The sequence below is a fragment of the Filicampus tigris genome, chromosome 2 (genome assembly GCF_054856515.1).
Source record: "Filicampus tigris isolate MCC_2025a chromosome 2, RoL_Ftig_1.0, whole genome shotgun sequence".
Classification (NCBI taxonomy): domain Eukaryota; kingdom Metazoa; phylum Chordata; class Actinopteri; order Syngnathiformes; family Syngnathidae; genus Filicampus; species Filicampus tigris.
Window position 1 is genome coordinate 19832564 of NC_141218.1, and position 17610 is coordinate 19850173.

The following is a 17610-nucleotide window of genomic DNA, read 5'->3' on the forward strand; positions in this document are numbered from 1 at the left end:
TCATACACATGCCGATTAGAATGAATGCTGAAACGTGCATGTGTACGCTGGGGTAGGAATCTGTATATCAACATGCGACATTGAATGTATTTGAGTTGTTCTTTGTTTAGTAGTTTTTCAAATTAATTTTCGTCATCATGGTTTATTTTATTAGTATCCATTATAATTGTTTTACTTCATTACTCATATGATATCTTTATGTATTCTTCATATGATTTTTAAATTATTTTGTTTTTCACATTGATGGACCCCAGAAAGATTAGCTTTGTGTATTCGCTTTGTGTATCGCACGTGCTAATGGGGATTCAATAAACAATAAACCCAATGAGCTTGAAAACAGTTGTTTTCATCAGCATTGACTTGCATCAACTTCCATAGAAATAATAGAAATATGTATTTTTGTCTTTGTATTGGTCGGGCCCTAATTTTATTTACATGTTATGCCCCAATTGCTTTCAGACATAATTAATCAACAATCAAATTCTGCCTATTAGTTTCAGTGGACCTGCTGGGCTATTATCTTCTGTGATAAATTATTAGTATGCCCATGCCGACAAAGCCTTGCTGTGCAATAAAAAAAAACAAGCTCAAATCCCACAGCCTCACTGAGTGAAAGAAAAAACCAACAGAACCAGCTTCCAACAATTACATTTGGAAATGCTCCAAGCTCTCGCGCAGAAAGACAACACCAATCATCTGCAGCAATTATGCAGCCTTGTCTTCTTTTCTTGCTAGTCCACAAGGATCTTTGCAAGGCATGTTCATATCGCACTAGACTTTTACGTTCATTCAGTTACAGCATTCAACAATTTATTGGTTCCTTTGGAGTGATGACACGCACGCACACACGCACGAGTTCAGCAAGTCATCGAGCAGCCACAAAAGGTCTGAGGCCTGATGGTTTTATCAGAGCAAATAAAGAGAGTGGTGAGATCAGCTGTACTTTTAAACCTCGTCACTGTTGTCACCGTGCGCATCGAAGCAGATGTAGTCGACCATTTGGAAGATTTTAAAGTTAAGCAGAACCTCATTTGGAAAACTGAGGTCATCATCTACTTTTTTAACACAATACTTTTCCATATATTTGCTTTTTCTTTGACTTTTTGCTACATTCATAACAATAGGATGGCCTGTCATCATGGATAGCATATCACGATTGCTCACCTATAAATCTAATTGGGACAAGCTGTATAGAAAATGGATAGATGGATATCACAGATCAGTGTAGCTTTGTGTTGCCTCGTTAGTAGCGAATGAGTGTTTAGGCCTTCAAAGAGCGCATGCTTGAGTTGAGTCCACTTTCTGGCCCTTACATCACACATTTGCTCTGCTTTGTTTCCCCATGTCTGGGCAAAGGACTAGCCCTTTTTTCTTCATGGTGGCTTCCTGGCATGTGTGCCCTTGGCTCCTTTGCTTACCTTTGAAGTTGGGTCTGATGCGGGCATCGTATCCCGACGTTCGTCCCATGAGCTTGTCCAGGAAGTCGGAAGGCGAAAGCTGCGGTGCCCTGCCGGGGGACTTTATCTCCTCCTTACAGGAGCTCAGTCTGACAGGGTGATGGCACAAAGACAAAGAGGAGGAGAAAGGGTGTTAATTGAGATGATGTAAATTGGCCCTACAACTGCCTCTGTTCTGATTCATCTTGAAAGGTTGATTCTTGCTTTAAAGACTCGGGTTCTTGGGCACCAAACTCATCCAAGCACGCCTTTGTGGACCTTGATTTGCGCACTGGGAACAGAAGATGTTTTTTTCCAAATTGTTTCCAACCTCTGATTGGTTAATCAGTTGATTAAGAGCAGTGTCCTAACCTTCAAAGTTGAACTCAAAGTCTTTGGATTTCATTCAAAATGTCTTAAAAAAGGCAAAATCATGTGAAAGGGCAGCAAATCTCATGAGTGTGAGAACGTGTATGTAAAATAATATTTCATTTTAGAATGTAGTTCATCTTAATATAAAATAATACCATAATCCGTTCTCATTTCAAAGCTGTATTCATTATTGTTTAACTAGAAATAATTATCCAATTATCAAATCAAATATGTTTTGTTTCCTCAAAATAGTTTGTTTGAAAATGTTTTTTATTATTAACAATACATCAGCTAACCAATTATCCAATAAGATGAATGAATAACACAAATACATTTAAGAAATGATCATGTACATTTTAAGAAAGCAATTTAGGAAAAACATCAAAATAATGCAATAAATATTACAGGACTCTTGATAATGCTCTGTGGACCTGATAATAAATTGCAGGGGGCCATAAGTTGCCACACTTTAACCATATATAATAACCATAGAACCAGAATTGGAAAATAGAAAATCGTGGGAAAGGAAGTCTGGCTTTTGAGTACAATATGAGAAATTCAAGTATCGTTCTGCGTCTAGTTTCCTTTCAATTAGGTGTTTGGCAGTCGTCTTTCAAAGGGTGTGCAGTTTTACTTTATTTTAGTTTTATGATACAGGATGACCTTGACGTTTGTGTGTGTGTTGCTTTAGGTTTAATTAACCTTTACAAAACATATTTCTTTTATTTCTTTACATTCTCTTTGATTATTTTTTTATTATGTTTCTACGTTTATGTATTACAATTTATTAAAAAAAAAAACAACAGACTTTTGAGAGTCTGGAACAGATTAAAATCATTTCAATTCATTTCAATGGAAAATATAAGTTAGTATCTTGGTCACAGAATTAATGAAACTTGTCAGTTATGGTACTACTGTACATTAAAACATCGCCTGTACAGTTAGGAAAAATCTTATGGGCCTGGAACTAATGAATTCACTTGACATTGGTTCCAATGGGAAAATTGTTTTGCAAAAAACATAACTTGAAAGTCCACCAGTGTCACAGAACAAACTGTGTTCCTTTGTAAAATGAATGAAAGGTAGTGGTTGTAATTTAGCAGGAAAAGAAGAAAGTTCAGCTCAGTGGCGCTGGCGTACAACACAAAATGTAAGTCGTCTTCTGCCTGGCTTCCACTTGTTGTTTTGTTGACAGATCGACCACTCAATCACGGCTCTGTGAATGTCACAGCACACAGAGAGGGAGGTGTGTAAGGCGAGGGTCAGGGCGGGAGTAATCAACAGCAAAGAGAAAGGGGAGGCGAAAGTCGTAAAGAAGAAGCAAAGTAACAACAAGGAAGGCTTTGGCACTGAATTTGATTCCCGAGCTGGAGGATGCATGCACACAATTTATGATGTAGAAGGATTGTGGCTTTAGTCCCCTCCTGAGTACAGTTTCGCTCCATCCGTGTTTTGTCCACTTCAGCAGAGTTCACAAGTAGTGACAATCGGGCCATATTTGAGCATTTTCCCGACTTTGCGATCAAAGTCAGCAAAGTCTCAATTTTTAGATCCCTCAAGTGCAAATGCTTATGTGTGTGGTCACAGATTTGGACCGTGGATTTGTGACCTGAAACTGAAAATGTTTATAATTCCCATTTCATCTGTGCTAACTTCCGTTAGCCTGACTATGGTGTTTCACATTATATATTCGCATTAAACTTTCAGTTTTAGTTAATTACTGATGTCAAATGTATTGCTCTTTCTTGTTCTTTTTTTTGTATTGCCCTAGGCACCATGCTGCCTCTTAGTTTTTTTTTTTTGTGGTGTGCTTTGTTGATAACCTCAACTACATCACACACTATAAAAGCAGTAAGTACAAACGGCAAATCTTTCCTCATAAAAATCAGTTATTAAAAATGGGTTCGTGTGTACCCCCTGCATTTACACTCACAAACTGATAGCAGCTCCAGGATAGTGTGATGAGTTTGTTTTAGGCGGAATTTGGAGAGCCATCAGCTAATAACACACTATAAGCCTCTTGGGAGAGGTGGGGGGTAGTCACAATTGCAAAAAAAAAAAAAATAATGCTTCCACTCTCTGGACCAATTAGGCTGAAACTTCCTTGCATTGTTACTCAGGCCGAATGTTTGTGTGCAAGCTTTATGAGTCACACACAGCATGATTCATTGAAATTCATTTCCACAAGTGGCTTTGGGCTTTAATGAATCCTGTCATCCATGTTAATTTAGGCTGTTTTCACACTAAAAACACTGTCGCCAGTTTTTATCGAGCACTGGTGTCAATTAGGCCCCAAACCCCGCCCCGGTGAGGTTCATCCTTTCAGTTGATCTGATCTATATGACAGATGTTTTAATGGTGACCGAATTACAGAGAGTAAACTTGAGAGAAGATCAGCGAGTTACTGACCATGTCCTTGTAAATACCGTGTCTGATTAGCATATCGTGATACATACACTCTTAGGCAGTACATCACAGTCTGAATGAGGATAATTTGCTTGTCATGTGCCGTCCAAATAGACAATCAACAGGTCAGCAATCCTGTGGGGACTGTCGAATCTTATTTAACTCGAGGGCAATTTTAGGACAGCTTTCTAATCTTAGCGGACCCGTCATATTCTCTACAAGCTGAATGTTCCTGCACTCGTACAATTGGGACAAGCAATAATTTTGTATTAATCAAACAAACCAAATTGTAATCGTCAACTGGTCAGTCCGTTGGTCCACCCACGCCACCCCCCTTGCCTCAAAAAAACAACAAAAAAACCCAGATAGGATCATAACAGGAACGTGACATAAAACAGTGACACCTCTTGCGTTCAGTGAGACACGAGGTGCATTCAAATGCAGTGGGACATTTCAATTCAAACTCAGTGCAGTCAACTTTAATAGCTACAAATATCTACATAATGTAGGCATTTCTATCAATGTGGCCAAATATATATATATATATATATATATATATATATATATATATATATATATATATATATATATATATATATATATATATATATATATATATATATATATATATATATATATATATATATATATATATATATATATATGCGCACGTTTACATGGCCTTTCAAAACCCAAATAATGGCAATATTTGGGTTTTGAAAGGGTTCTTGAGTGCATGTAAACATAGTCAGTGTGTGTCTGACAGGTCACTTCCTACCTTAGCCTGGTTCCTACTTTAGATTGTATTTGTGCTTGCATATTAAAGACTACACTCCTGTTGTGTTTAAATACCCCCCCAAAAAAGTTCAAGTTTTATCCTATGTGATTTGAGGGTGAGACTGTCTACTAGTGTGGACTGAATGGCTGGCAACAATGGGGAAATGCAGTTTTTTGAGGGTAATTGCTCATAGTAACATTCTTTAAAAAAAGAACTATGATCTAGTTCATTGTTTTCATATGAACTGTGAACTGAACAATTTCATTAAAAACATTTGAACTGAACTTGAAATGAAAAATGACAACAACAAATGTGACCACACTCAGGGGAGAGTAAAAGAAAAATAGTCAACTTTGAAATGTACTTAAGCACAAAAGTAAAGTAACAAGTCTCTTTTTATGAAGTAAGGAGTCAAAAGTGCAGATATCTTTTTTTAAAAGCCAAGGAGTAAAAGTAAACAAACACACTAGTAAAGGAGCTACCTGAAAAATGTGTTCAAGTGGTGCAAACGTCTCTTTCTTACATTCTGGTACAACTTGCCAACACTCTCTCTCACACTCACTCAAAGAAACAATCAGTAGTCAACATAAAGGTAAACAGAAAGGGATTGATGGTCAGTGGATTGTGGTTGCAGGAAGACGTTGATCACGGACGGTCTCTCGGCTTGTGCCAACACAGAGCTATAAAGTATATCCACTTTGGTGTCTAGTGCAATTTTTCTCTTGACGGGTGGTCACAAAGCTGCACAAACAAATGACTGTGGCCATAAAGTCCTGAGTTTTCAGTTAAACGCATCGATGGCATAACAAGGAAGATGGAGTTCATCCAAAAAAAAGCCATTTGCGTCTTAAATAACAATTTATAAGACAGGGTTGACTTTGTAGAACTATAAGGTTAAATGTATCAGTCGGTACATAACATTACGGCTATTAGCGTAGATTCCATTCTGGGCACCACGCTGCATCTCTCTAATGACAACAAAAGAAAATGAACACAGCAGCGCAAATTCATCTACTGTGGGTGTTCATAGTACATGTCAAACATGTCGTATACTGTGCAACAAAAACTTTCTGATTTGCACATTACGGTTGTTTTAAATGCAATGCGTTGTGGTCACAAGACACACAACCCCTGTGGTGCATTCTCAGGTTACATAGTAGAAATATCTCAACATTCACTGTAGAAAAGAAGCTGAAGCTTCTTCACATGAACGAGGACTTAAATGGTCTGCCATGGGGAGAAGCAGCATGTGCCCAGCTTTTATCTTGCTCGCTTTTCACAAAAAGCCCTGATGAGGGACAGCTCTATTTGTTGCGGTCTGTTCACATTACCAGTGACTCACTCGACTTATTCCTCCTCTTAATACCACCACTATCACATTGCAGTTATATATATCTGGAGCAGTTCAGAATCAATATTTATCCAATAGCATGTTTAAAAAAAAAATATATATATATATATAAATAAAACAAAATACATCATACACGCTAGAGATGACGATTATTTAATGTATTAATGTGAAGATCGCTACAGGCGTGTTTTACTAGTCGAGGTTGGCCGGAACAAATTTTGTTCCAACCGAGCAATTCGAGGATGAAAAAAATGCTGAAGTCATTGAATTAAAATCTGATTGGTTAAAGCAGGGGTCACCAACCATTTGAGTGCAACTTCTTGCGTAATTATTCATATAAATGGCTGACACTTTGATACATGCTTCTTAAGTAACAACTTTGCTCAATTGTTAAATGATATTCATCTATGTGAAGACACTGATTATGGTAATGATTTCTTACAATAATTATCAACAATAATTTAGCAAGTTCGGAAACAGTTATCAATATGCACCACTTTATTTCTATACCTAACAAGTGTTTACATTTTCAAATGATCATTGCTGCAACCTTCTGAGGAAATCACAATGTCCCATCACACACATGTCCCATCATGTGGTCCTTGCACCATGTTGGTGACTCCTTAGTTAAAGAAATAGTCCCATTTCTAATAGGATGATTTACATAGGCCGGCACAAGTGATTCTGAAGGCCCTGGGCAGATTAGATGGCAGCACAAAGAGGCTAAAATCCGGTTGGACACAAAAAAAATCTAACATACACATATGGTGGAAGTAGGGCTGTTCGATTTTGCCTAATAAGAAAATATTCATCATTTTCTCTCAACCCCGATTTTACGATTACGATTTCTTTGTAAAATAAAAAATAATAAAAAATGAAGTATTTTGAATGTCTTTTATTTAAACTGAATTTTTCTTTCTTTGAACTCAAAATGCCAGTCAATTTAAGTTCGATGAAGGGGATCGGCTGGCTAAAATGCAGCCTCCTACCAGCCCGACCAGAGCAGGGATGATTCAGAATTGTTCAGTTCTATTCCGGTCAATTTCCAAGTTTCAATCCTGGGCTCCCTAGCTCACCATCGACCTGGCCAATTCCGTCAGTTGAGCATACGCTCCACTTCACTTCCTCACTCACTCGGCAGTCGGCTCAGATAGTCGGCTCCTGCAGCAAACAATTCCCCACGTGTGTCACTTTCTCGGACAATCGCTTTCACATTTCAGCAGTTGGATTGAACGTGTTACTCACGTGACCGCATGACAAACGGAAGAGAAGAGTAAGATAAAGTACAAATACGAAGAGAATGTACAAACAGAACACAATACAGAAAGTACAAATGGGCTACACTTAGATACACCAAAAATAAGAAAATCGAACGTGCCGATTTGAACATTTTTAACATCGTTTAATCCAGAAAATTCGGTTACGGTTCAAAATCGCTTAATTGAGCAGCCCTAGATGGAAGCATGCAGAGCAGGCAGGAAAAACACTCTGAAATGAAAAGAATAGGCTGTTAGTAATAAACGAATACAATTTTATGTAAAAAAAAAAAAAAAGGTTCTAAATGTAGGTCGGTGCTTGTACAAATATTCTATGTACAAAATCAGTGGCGATGCCGACATGAAGCCTTTGTTGAGGAGCCTCAGGTTAGGCAATGAGCGATTCAAGTTGCCATCTAATCGGACGGGATGCCCGTCAGCCCATAAAGGGAACATATTCTTTTAATTGCCTTTTTATTAACGAGGCTGCTGATCAGGAAAGCACATCATCAAGCAGCGAGGCGGCTCTCTACTAGGAAGTGTTCTGAGCCATTAGACGCGTGCTACGCGTGCACGTGCTAACTTTTAGTGCTATTAGTGTAATGGAGACAGAAAATTGGACTTTCTCCATGTTGGAACACATTGCTTCAGTTTGCTGCTTGCCAAATTGGCCTTGACTTCCACATCATAGGGAGGGTCAACTTTCCTCCACAGCACAAGAATTGACTTGCAGGCTTTATTTACACATCCAAGTTTATCATGTTTTATGGCTACGGCGTAATGTTTCATTATTTTGGCTTCAATGATTCGTGCAGCCCCTCTCTTCACGCTGCTGCCGTATGTAATGACCTATTAGCTTCTGCTGACTCCGCCGTGATCAATAGGCTCGATGGGGAAAGGGATTTGAAATACAATGCAATTTAGCCTCACTCATTTGTCTTCACAGACAATCACCACTGACACCAATTCTGCTTCTTTCGACAGAACAAAACTTCTTATCCATGACAACTAGGGAGCCTTGTTCACAAGTCGCTATGATTGCCCATATCTTTGAATGTAAACAAACCAAAATTAGTGATCCAAGTCAGCTGGGATTTTCTCCACTTCCCTGCGACCCTGAACAAGATAAGCTGGAAAGAAAATGGATCAATGGAATGACAACCTAAAACGACCCACAAATCCTTCCATGAAATAGTCGTTTGTGTGGAATTTTTTCACTCAAATGTTCATATCAACTAGTCTGTGTTGTCTAGCTAGCAAAGTCTGTCTGAATTTACTTTCTTTACGATTGTCACAATATTGAAAAAAGAAATCAACCCAAACACATTTTTTTCAAGAATATGTTCCCAGCAGGCCCACTAGTTGAAACACGGCATTCGGATTAATATTGTGTTTGTGGAATATGAGTTAAGCAGCAAAACCCACCACTTTTTAACCATCTCAGGGGGCGGCCATTTTGTCATTTCTGTCGACTGATAATGACATCACAACTGCTCAGGGCTCAGGTAACGACCAACCACGGCTCAGCTTAAGAAAACTGGCCAGCCGTGATTGGTCGTTACCTGAGCCCTGAGCAGTTGTGATGTCATTTTCAGTCGACAAAAGTGATGGCTAGAGATGGCCAAAAACGGGTGGATTAAATCACAATATTTATCAGAATGCCCTGTGTCAACTAGTGGGTTTGCATAGAACATATTCTTGAAAACAAATTTTTTGTTGACTTCCTCTTTAAAGCGGAAGTCAAGTCACAAATTTGGTTGCAGCTATATGTGCTCTGGTACTCTGATTAGCATTGCATTTGTGGAGTAAGAATTAAGAAGATTAATCCACCTGTTTTCAGCCAAGCAAGGAGGAGTTTATCAGCACTGCCACCTGATGTTGGCTGAAACTGACATCAAAGTGCCCACGGGTTTGCACGGGTCAGGAAACAAGCCCATTTGGCAGGTTTGTCAACAATACTTGTGGCAAATTGATAAGGCATTTATATTTTCACTTTACAGGGACTTTAAGATAAATCTGGGATGAAAAATTGCAATTTCCCTGGTTTTCAATTTGGTTAATAGGAACAAGTACAAGGTGCCTTCAATAAGTTTTGAGACTTTTTTCATAGGGCCAGTTACAATCATACCATACTCTTCAAATTTTGATATCATTACTTTTTGTCTAATGAGATAACATACCAATTTTTGTTATTCCAGGTTTAAAGAGACAGCTCTACGTGGACGTTAACTGAACCCTAATAAACCATGCTTGTCAGAGCTGACTTTTTGCACAATGCAGTCGAGATTCGAGAACAATTTGGGAGCGTGATACGCTATAATATTTTGCATTAAGCTCGGAAGGAAAGTTGCTGATTTATGAACTGCTTCAGACTGCTTATGGATTAACTTGAATGTGCAGACCATCCGTGTTCCGTTGGAACAGAAACTTTCAGGTTGGCAGAGAGTCTGTGAGAGATGATGAGAGGTGTGAGAAGGTGGAAGATGGCTATCAAGACAGTTCCTCGGTCTCCCTACAGTCCAGGCCTTGTTCCCTGTGACTTTTGTTTGTTCATCAAGCTAAAGGAAAACCTCAGAGGCAGTCGTTCTGAGACCATTGAGGAGATGAAAGATGCTGTGATGAAGGTCATGGAGACGTTCACATCGGAGGACTTCCAGGAGTTGTTGGAATTATATACAGCAACTAGTGTATTGCAGCTGCAAGGGGGGTGCTTTGAAGGGGGCTAAAGTTTGGTGCTTGTACGGGGAAAAAAAGTGTTGCAATGAAAAAAGTCTCAAAACTTATTTATTCAACCTTTATTTATACAAGTAAGGCAAATGGGAACAGATTCTGTTCTGCAGCGAGCATTGCCGAGCTGGCAACAGAGAAACAAAAACCATACAAAAACCTAAGCAAAGTAAAAGCAAATACAAATTTACATATACAAATAAACAATGTTTTTTTAATGAATATCATCTCGCAAATTTGACAGATATTCATTCAACACAGCCAAAATGCTAATACTAACCAGAAGGGTAGTTCTGCAATGGAAGCATGAATCTTTCAGTAGTATGTTTATTTGAAGAGACATTTTACTGGCACAAGCTTACTGAGTAGACATTGTTCTGTTGTTTTTAAAGAGAGGATTGCATATCTCTGTACATTTTCGAGCTAGTATCTGTAAATGATCAGCGATAGGTATGCAGTATGTGTTCAAATTTTGTTTTGCTTGAAGTTTATTGGTCTTGTTCATGAAGTAGAAAAACTATCTCTGAAAAGAGTGAGCCATGACTTCAGGACAAATGGGAGCTGCTGGCAGTGATTTAGATGCCTGGACCCAGTCAACGAAAATGACAGGTGAAGGAAAATGATAGCGATTTAAGTTGAAAGAATAGAATAGAGGAAGAAATTGTGGGAGGATTAAGTACTTTCAGCAGTGGCACAGGGCGTATTCTCGATGGATAAAACAGTGTTTACGGGGCTTGCTGTTGGTCCTCCATCTGTGAATCATTTCTATTGTTCTCTTGATCAATTTTGATCATTTTGTTTTGTTGCAGAACGTAATTAGTTGAGGCTACAGCCAAGAGAAAATGAAAGTATCTCTTGTCAAAGTTTATTAAGCTGTCTCTATGCAAAGCCCCGAGTTTAATGATTTCGATCAATCCAAGCTAACCCTGAGTAAATTGCAAGTCCGTGCCTGGCCTACTAATATATATGAGAAGGATATGTGTCAGTCTTGTGGGAGCTTGACATCTGCCCAGCACAAGCGATGTTTCCAGGCTGGGTAACCAGAGGGGTGCAATGCAAGCCAAGCCCGACAACGATTTATTGCCTCAATGGGTTGTTTCTTACTCCGAACGCCGACTGCCACCTCAGGCTTTTCCAGCGCGGCCCTAACTGATCTTTGACGCCTTTTTTCAGCCTGGCGACTTCAGAGATGTATTTGTGTTAAAGGCAATATCCATCTCTTGGTGATTTAATGCTTTTACCCAGGAGGCCACCAAACACTGCGTGCTTAGAACTGATCCGACACAACTACGTCTGGACTACTAATCACGCAACAATCCCACGAGGGAATGAGTTGTTCCACTTACAAATCTTTCTTTTGGAGATCATCTCTGCGACTGCATTGATAGCTAGCAGCTAAAGATGAAGTGATTAATTTGGGGTTATAATCAGATAAATATCTTTCATGATCAAGGATTTGAGTTGACTTACATACACATGAGGTTGTGCCCATTAAGTAGGAAAGCTTCCATTCTTCTGGGAAGACATTTGGGGGGAGTAAAAAGGGCCTAGGCCAAACCTGATTGATGCGTCAATTGAAGGAGGAGTCAACCCAAACATATTTTTTTCAAGAATATGTTCTATGCAAGCCCACTAATTGAAACAATGCATTCTGATACATATTGCGTTTGTGGAATAAGAGTTAATACACTCGTTTTTAGTCATCACTTTAAGAAGTGTTTCTCATTACCGTATTTTCCGGACTATAAACCGCAACTTTTTTCCTAGATTTTGAGCCATGCGGCTTATAGTCTGGTGCGGCTATTCTGTGGATTTTTCTTCCACCGCTCGGGGCGCTCTAACCAGAATGACAGTACAATTCAATACAATAAATTTCCCATTAACTGGATGTGACTGCCGGTGGAGGAGTTCAACAGGCGAGGGCGCCATAAACTAGGTTATTGCATTAGGTGCTGTAATGCTTTGATTTTGTGTTTTCGTAGAGGTCCATGAAGTGCACATGACTGCGATTGGCTGATGTTACGTCTCTTCTGTTGTTTTGATGTGAAATGCTATTGTTGATTTAGGACGTCGTGTGTTAGATTGGCTGACTTTATTAACATAAAACAAGACAGGTGCATATGTTGAATGTAGTAGAACAATAGATGGTGGAGTCTGGTGGAGTCTGGTGGACATTAGCTGACAAACTGGAGCGGCAGTCGGCAGTGAAATGAAGATAAGTACTGTTTATTTTCTCTTGGTTCTCTTCTGTTTTAATCAGCAACGTTGCTGCAGTGTTAAAAGGTACTTTTAGGAAAGAATCTGCTCAGGTACACACATGTACATTTACAGTTCATAATCGTTCTGTAAATGCAGTAAATATACAAGTTTTCAACATAGATAGGTGCGGCTTATATAAAGGTGCGGCTTATTTAAGTTTTTTTCCCCAAATGTTCTAAAAATAGAGTGGGTGCGGCTCACAGCCCGGAAAATACGGTACTTTTTGTCCATAACTTCCATTACTAGTCAGACACCGGAGATGGTATAGGAACCCAAAAGTATCAGAAGGATTCCTGATTGACAGGAGGAAGTAAGCATACAGTATGTTTGTCTATGGTTTCCTTCACACAGGTTCAAGACTACACTAGAAGTGCTCCAAATGTAAGGACATCATGTGGATGTAACTCTATACTCAACTAGGTTCTATAATCTTTAGAATGTATTACAAGTCACAGAGCTGGGCATTTTACTAAACATTTGCGGTCCGTTTAGCACCTTCTGCCTACAGCCGGGGTACCTTTCCGCCATCCGTTTATCCGCCATTTTGTCTGGTCGGACCAAATAGTAATCACCTATAGGCCAGTCCAACTATCATTTTAAACGGGCTTCTGTTTGCGTTTCCGATTACCAACTTCAACAGTCAGTTACGGGCAGCGTGACATTTGAACTAAGCCACTCTGAACAACATGCCATCAAACATCCATTGATCTAAAAATACGATGAGAAATGGCTGCACTCGGAGGTTTAGCATTCACCCGTAAGCAATGTTTGTGATACACTTGTAGACAGGCCAACAGGAGATGAATCTTACATTGGGCCTCCTCAGACAAAGTGATTGTCCAGATGTCTCAACAAGCCTCTCTGTATTCAGACCACATTTCACCACGGCCCAACATCTGATATCAGCGCGGACTGCCTCCTGTCAGTCTGAGCCACAAAGACATTGTAAGATTTCTAAAAACGGGAAGGAGGGTCTTGGCTGACAGCGAAGGATGGCTATCATGTACCAGCTGAGAGGCTACAGACGAACAGTCACTTTATTCTCAAATGGCCGACTGTTCCTTATCAACAAAACCTTTCACTTTGTTTTCTCATAATTTTAGGGGTGCAAGACAGCTTGAAATTTTTTTTTGTAATTTTGTAATTGGGGCACATCCCAAACCCAGCACATGTACATCAATATCATTTGACCAAGCCTACATCTTATCTGTGCTTGCAATTGCACATTCAGCAAGTTAATCAAGCAACTAAGCATCGCTGGCATCTGCCTGGATATATATCAGTGCTTGTTGCTGATACGAATCGTGTATGCACACACAGTTGTGATCCCAAGATGCTGTTCAAAGCAAAATGTCACTCTCATTACTTTGTGTGTGATACAAGTGCACTCGAGAGCTCAAAAACTACCAAGTTTAATTCAGTTTGATATGGTATTTGCACAAAAAACAAAATTGCTGTAAAATCTGTAGTATATAATGAAAATCATAATCTGATCTTGATAAAATTTGTCTGGACCTGTTAAATGGGATTATGATTATGTGACTACGATCTAACGTTCTAAAAAAATAGGTGACACATCATATTTCAAATGTTTTTTTTGCCAGTGATTTGAATACACAAAGTTGAAACACTACTGAAATCCACAACATAGCCTGCCTTGTGGAGGTAATAATACAACGAGTCGATGGTGATTGCATGGTAAAATGAAGCAATATAGAAAGTACTTCAGTCTGCATCAAGATGAGTTTCTGCATGAGAATTTTCTGGACATAAAAAGACAGCGGAGGAAGGTCTCCACATGTTTTGCTGTGCATCTAAACCACCGCATCAATTCCCCTTCCCCCAGCCCCCACATCATTTTCTCATTTTAAGGCCGTTGGGAAATCTCTCCCGCTGGCTGAAGAGAAGTAGATTACGCTCAATGTACAGTGAACATGTAATTAGAATCAGTAGACTGCTTGACTATGATGATTAATGCCCTCTTTTGTGACACGCAGCAACATTGATGTGGATAGAGATGTCCGCTTCCATCAGTCTCAGCGTGAATCAAATCCTCTGACAGCATGTGTGCTCTTCTCCCTTTCCCACCGACCAGTTTCCAGCTGCTACAATCTTGTATGTCCATTAGCCACATGCTAACCTTAAGCCACTTATGGGATGATGTTTTCCCTTCTTAATATGGCATTATCCTTCGGTTGGTCTTCCGCTGCCCTGACCGCCCATTAATTGCTTGTGGTTGCTGCTTTTGGAAGGTGTAAGGTTATAGATTGTGTGCTAGTTTGCCCTTCAGGGGGACCATGTACACAAAACATTGTAGGCTTGAGACGTGAGTCAGTGAGCGTTCAGCTCCAGTTGTGTTCCACGTATGCCTTTAACCAAAGAATTGAGCCACTTGGGTTCTGTAGAATGATGTTAGGTTTCAGCCCTGAGGGGAGCACAGCTGTCCGGTGCTTAGCGCTGTTGCCTCACAACAAAAATCGGAATCAGGTTGGATGGTTTGTAGGAGCCTTTTCTACTGTATGTGTAGTTTGTATGTTCAACTTATCTTGCCACAATACAAAAGCATGGATGTTCAGTTAACTGCCAACTACAGCACTTTAATTTGTTCTCAGTGTTAGTGTCCTGGCTCAGACCAAAGAGTATGGTGTGTTTTGCAGAGGTGGGCATTTTACTCAATTTTGCTGGTCCGTCATTCGTCATCCGTCAGTGGCCAGGGTACCCATCCGTCATTCGTCAGTCCGTCCTTTTTAGTGACAAACTGAATCGGTATAGTCAGTCTGTCAGTCAGTCCGTCAGTTATGTTCGTTGGTCCGTCACTCGGTCCCCCCAAAAAACGTCATAAAAACAGGCGTCAATGACGGACTGACGGACCATCACTGACAGGCGTGGTTAGTGACGATTACACTGACAGATGAAAACCCACTTCCGTCATTCGTCATTCCGTCTATTTTAAAAGATGTCACATCATTTGTCAATCGTGAGTAAAATGGGCATCCGTCAGTGACAGACGGATGGACTCGTCCGTCAGTTCGACGGAATGCCCACCTCTGGTGTTTTGTATTAGACACAAAGAATTGGTTCACATACTGTAGTGTTCACACTGGCACCATAAGAACCAAAATTTGCTTGTTGAAAAGTGAATGAACAATGACTTTATTCGTCATGGTCTGGTGATACAATATAAACATTTACACCAATATGAGGGTGCTTGGTTATGATGGTACCGTCATAGGACAGTTTTGAGATTCTGGTGGTTTTGGCATAGTGGCGCAAGAACACGTCACAAAGGCACGCATGCTTTACCGCCATACTTACTGTTTTTCATACATTTACTATAATTATAGCTTAACTACTAGGTCAGCGAAGGTTAGAGATGATAGATAATGCATTCCAACCTGCATACAAATTTGCGTTATATGATGTCGCCGTGATTGGAACTGAAACTGTTGTGAACCCGGGCTGTCTATCTGTCAGCATGTGATTGACTGGTGATTGTCCATGGGTCAGAGAGGATAAGCATTATAGAAAATGGATGGATGGATGCTTGCTACCCAGGAGCTAACGAGTCACACAGACAACAGCTGATGCATTCCATATGACCTACTTTATAACCTTGACCCTGAAGTTGGAGAAAAGATGCTGGCTGGAGATGACATCATCATCATCATCATGGTCTTTCTCAATCCGACAACGACAAGGCAGTCAAACGAGTGAGTTGAGAATCTATCCTCGATCCAATGTGAATGATCCGATCCCACATCTGACCCTTGGTCCAAGTTTTGTGTTAGTGTTCTGGTAAATCCAGAGACATGATCAGCATTTCAATGAAAGTAGAGTGAAGGGCTGTATTGTTCCATGTTGAAAAGAAATGTCAAATTACCTAACCAACTCATCTCTTTTCGTTACAGACAATATTATTGCGGAAGAAAAACAAGACAGGCAAACAAAAGGAACTGACCGTGAGTGGAAACATGAACTCCCCAGTAAAAGAGATCGTTGATTTAGTGCTGTTCAACAGAAGATCGCCTTTAACTATTTCAGGTGTACTTGGAGAGGAACATTAACATTCAGTACATCTTTTCGCACAGATAATCAAGATAAACAGCAACAGAAAACATCACACAAGCATTCATGATAAGAACTTTTAACGAGATGCCAGGTGTTTGTCGTGACCGAATAATTTGTTATTGTTGAGGATGTTAATTGATTCATAGTAAATCAAGACAATTCACCCATCTGTAGAACCCATCTAAGAGTGATAATGGTGAAAAAAAACACACAAAAAAAACCCCAACACAACAACCAAAAAAACGCTACCACTGAATGTTCCTCCCACACAAGTTGGAGCTTGAAGAAATAGACATAAGCGCATATAGATAAAGTCCTGGAAAACAGGTTGGGTGTTTGAGAGGTCACTGACGGTGGACAAAATCCAAACAATGCATTTCATTGCGGCCGTGCATTTTTTTTACATATTGCTGTAAGGCTCAAACCATCACTTCTGCTGTCATGGATCTAAAAGCCAGTGTTGAGACATCTGCGAGCTTTCCACTGAGGCGAGTCCAAGTGACAAGTCCTGAAACAGCTCAATTTGCTTTGAGCACTTTTCCCCTTCGGGGTGATGTCTTTCTCAAGAGCCTCTCGAGGAGCCGGACACGCAATGCATGTCTTGCAGTTTTTCTAGAAAACAAAAGGCCTATGGCTGCATAAATCCTTGAGCCCGTTCAGGGGAGGGGAAAAAAGGCAAGACAAGCAGGCTTTAAAACACAATCCTGTTTGACATACAGTGTTGCACTTTCCGCCTGTCTCCTTGTGAGGTGGATTAAATTACACTGCAATGATTTAATTCCAACTCCTGCTTGAAATGGAATGTGTTTGGTTATGTAATTGGTCTCCCAAATCTGATATACTTCATCTATTATAGTTTATTCCTACGGAAACGACAATATCGTTCCACTTGGGAACAACACCTTTTTCTCAACTCCAAGTTCTTCTGTGCTGAAAACTAAAAGGCGTGTTTGTCTA

At 39.8% G+C, this 17610-nt stretch overlaps 1 protein-coding gene across 2 annotated transcripts in view; it reads right to left on the bottom strand.

Moving 5' to 3' along the window:
• The window catches only part of glra4a (glycine receptor, alpha 4a), a 52639-nt gene that overhangs the window by 23488 nt on the left and 11541 nt on the right, over window positions 1–17610 (bottom strand). For both annotated transcript variants that reach the window (XM_086024008.1, XM_086024007.1), the window contains exon 2: window positions 1419–1546. In XM_086024008.1, the coding sequence (XP_085880134.1) occupies window positions 1419–1546 (128 nt within the window). The remainder of the gene's footprint in view (window positions 1–1418; window positions 1547–17610) is intronic.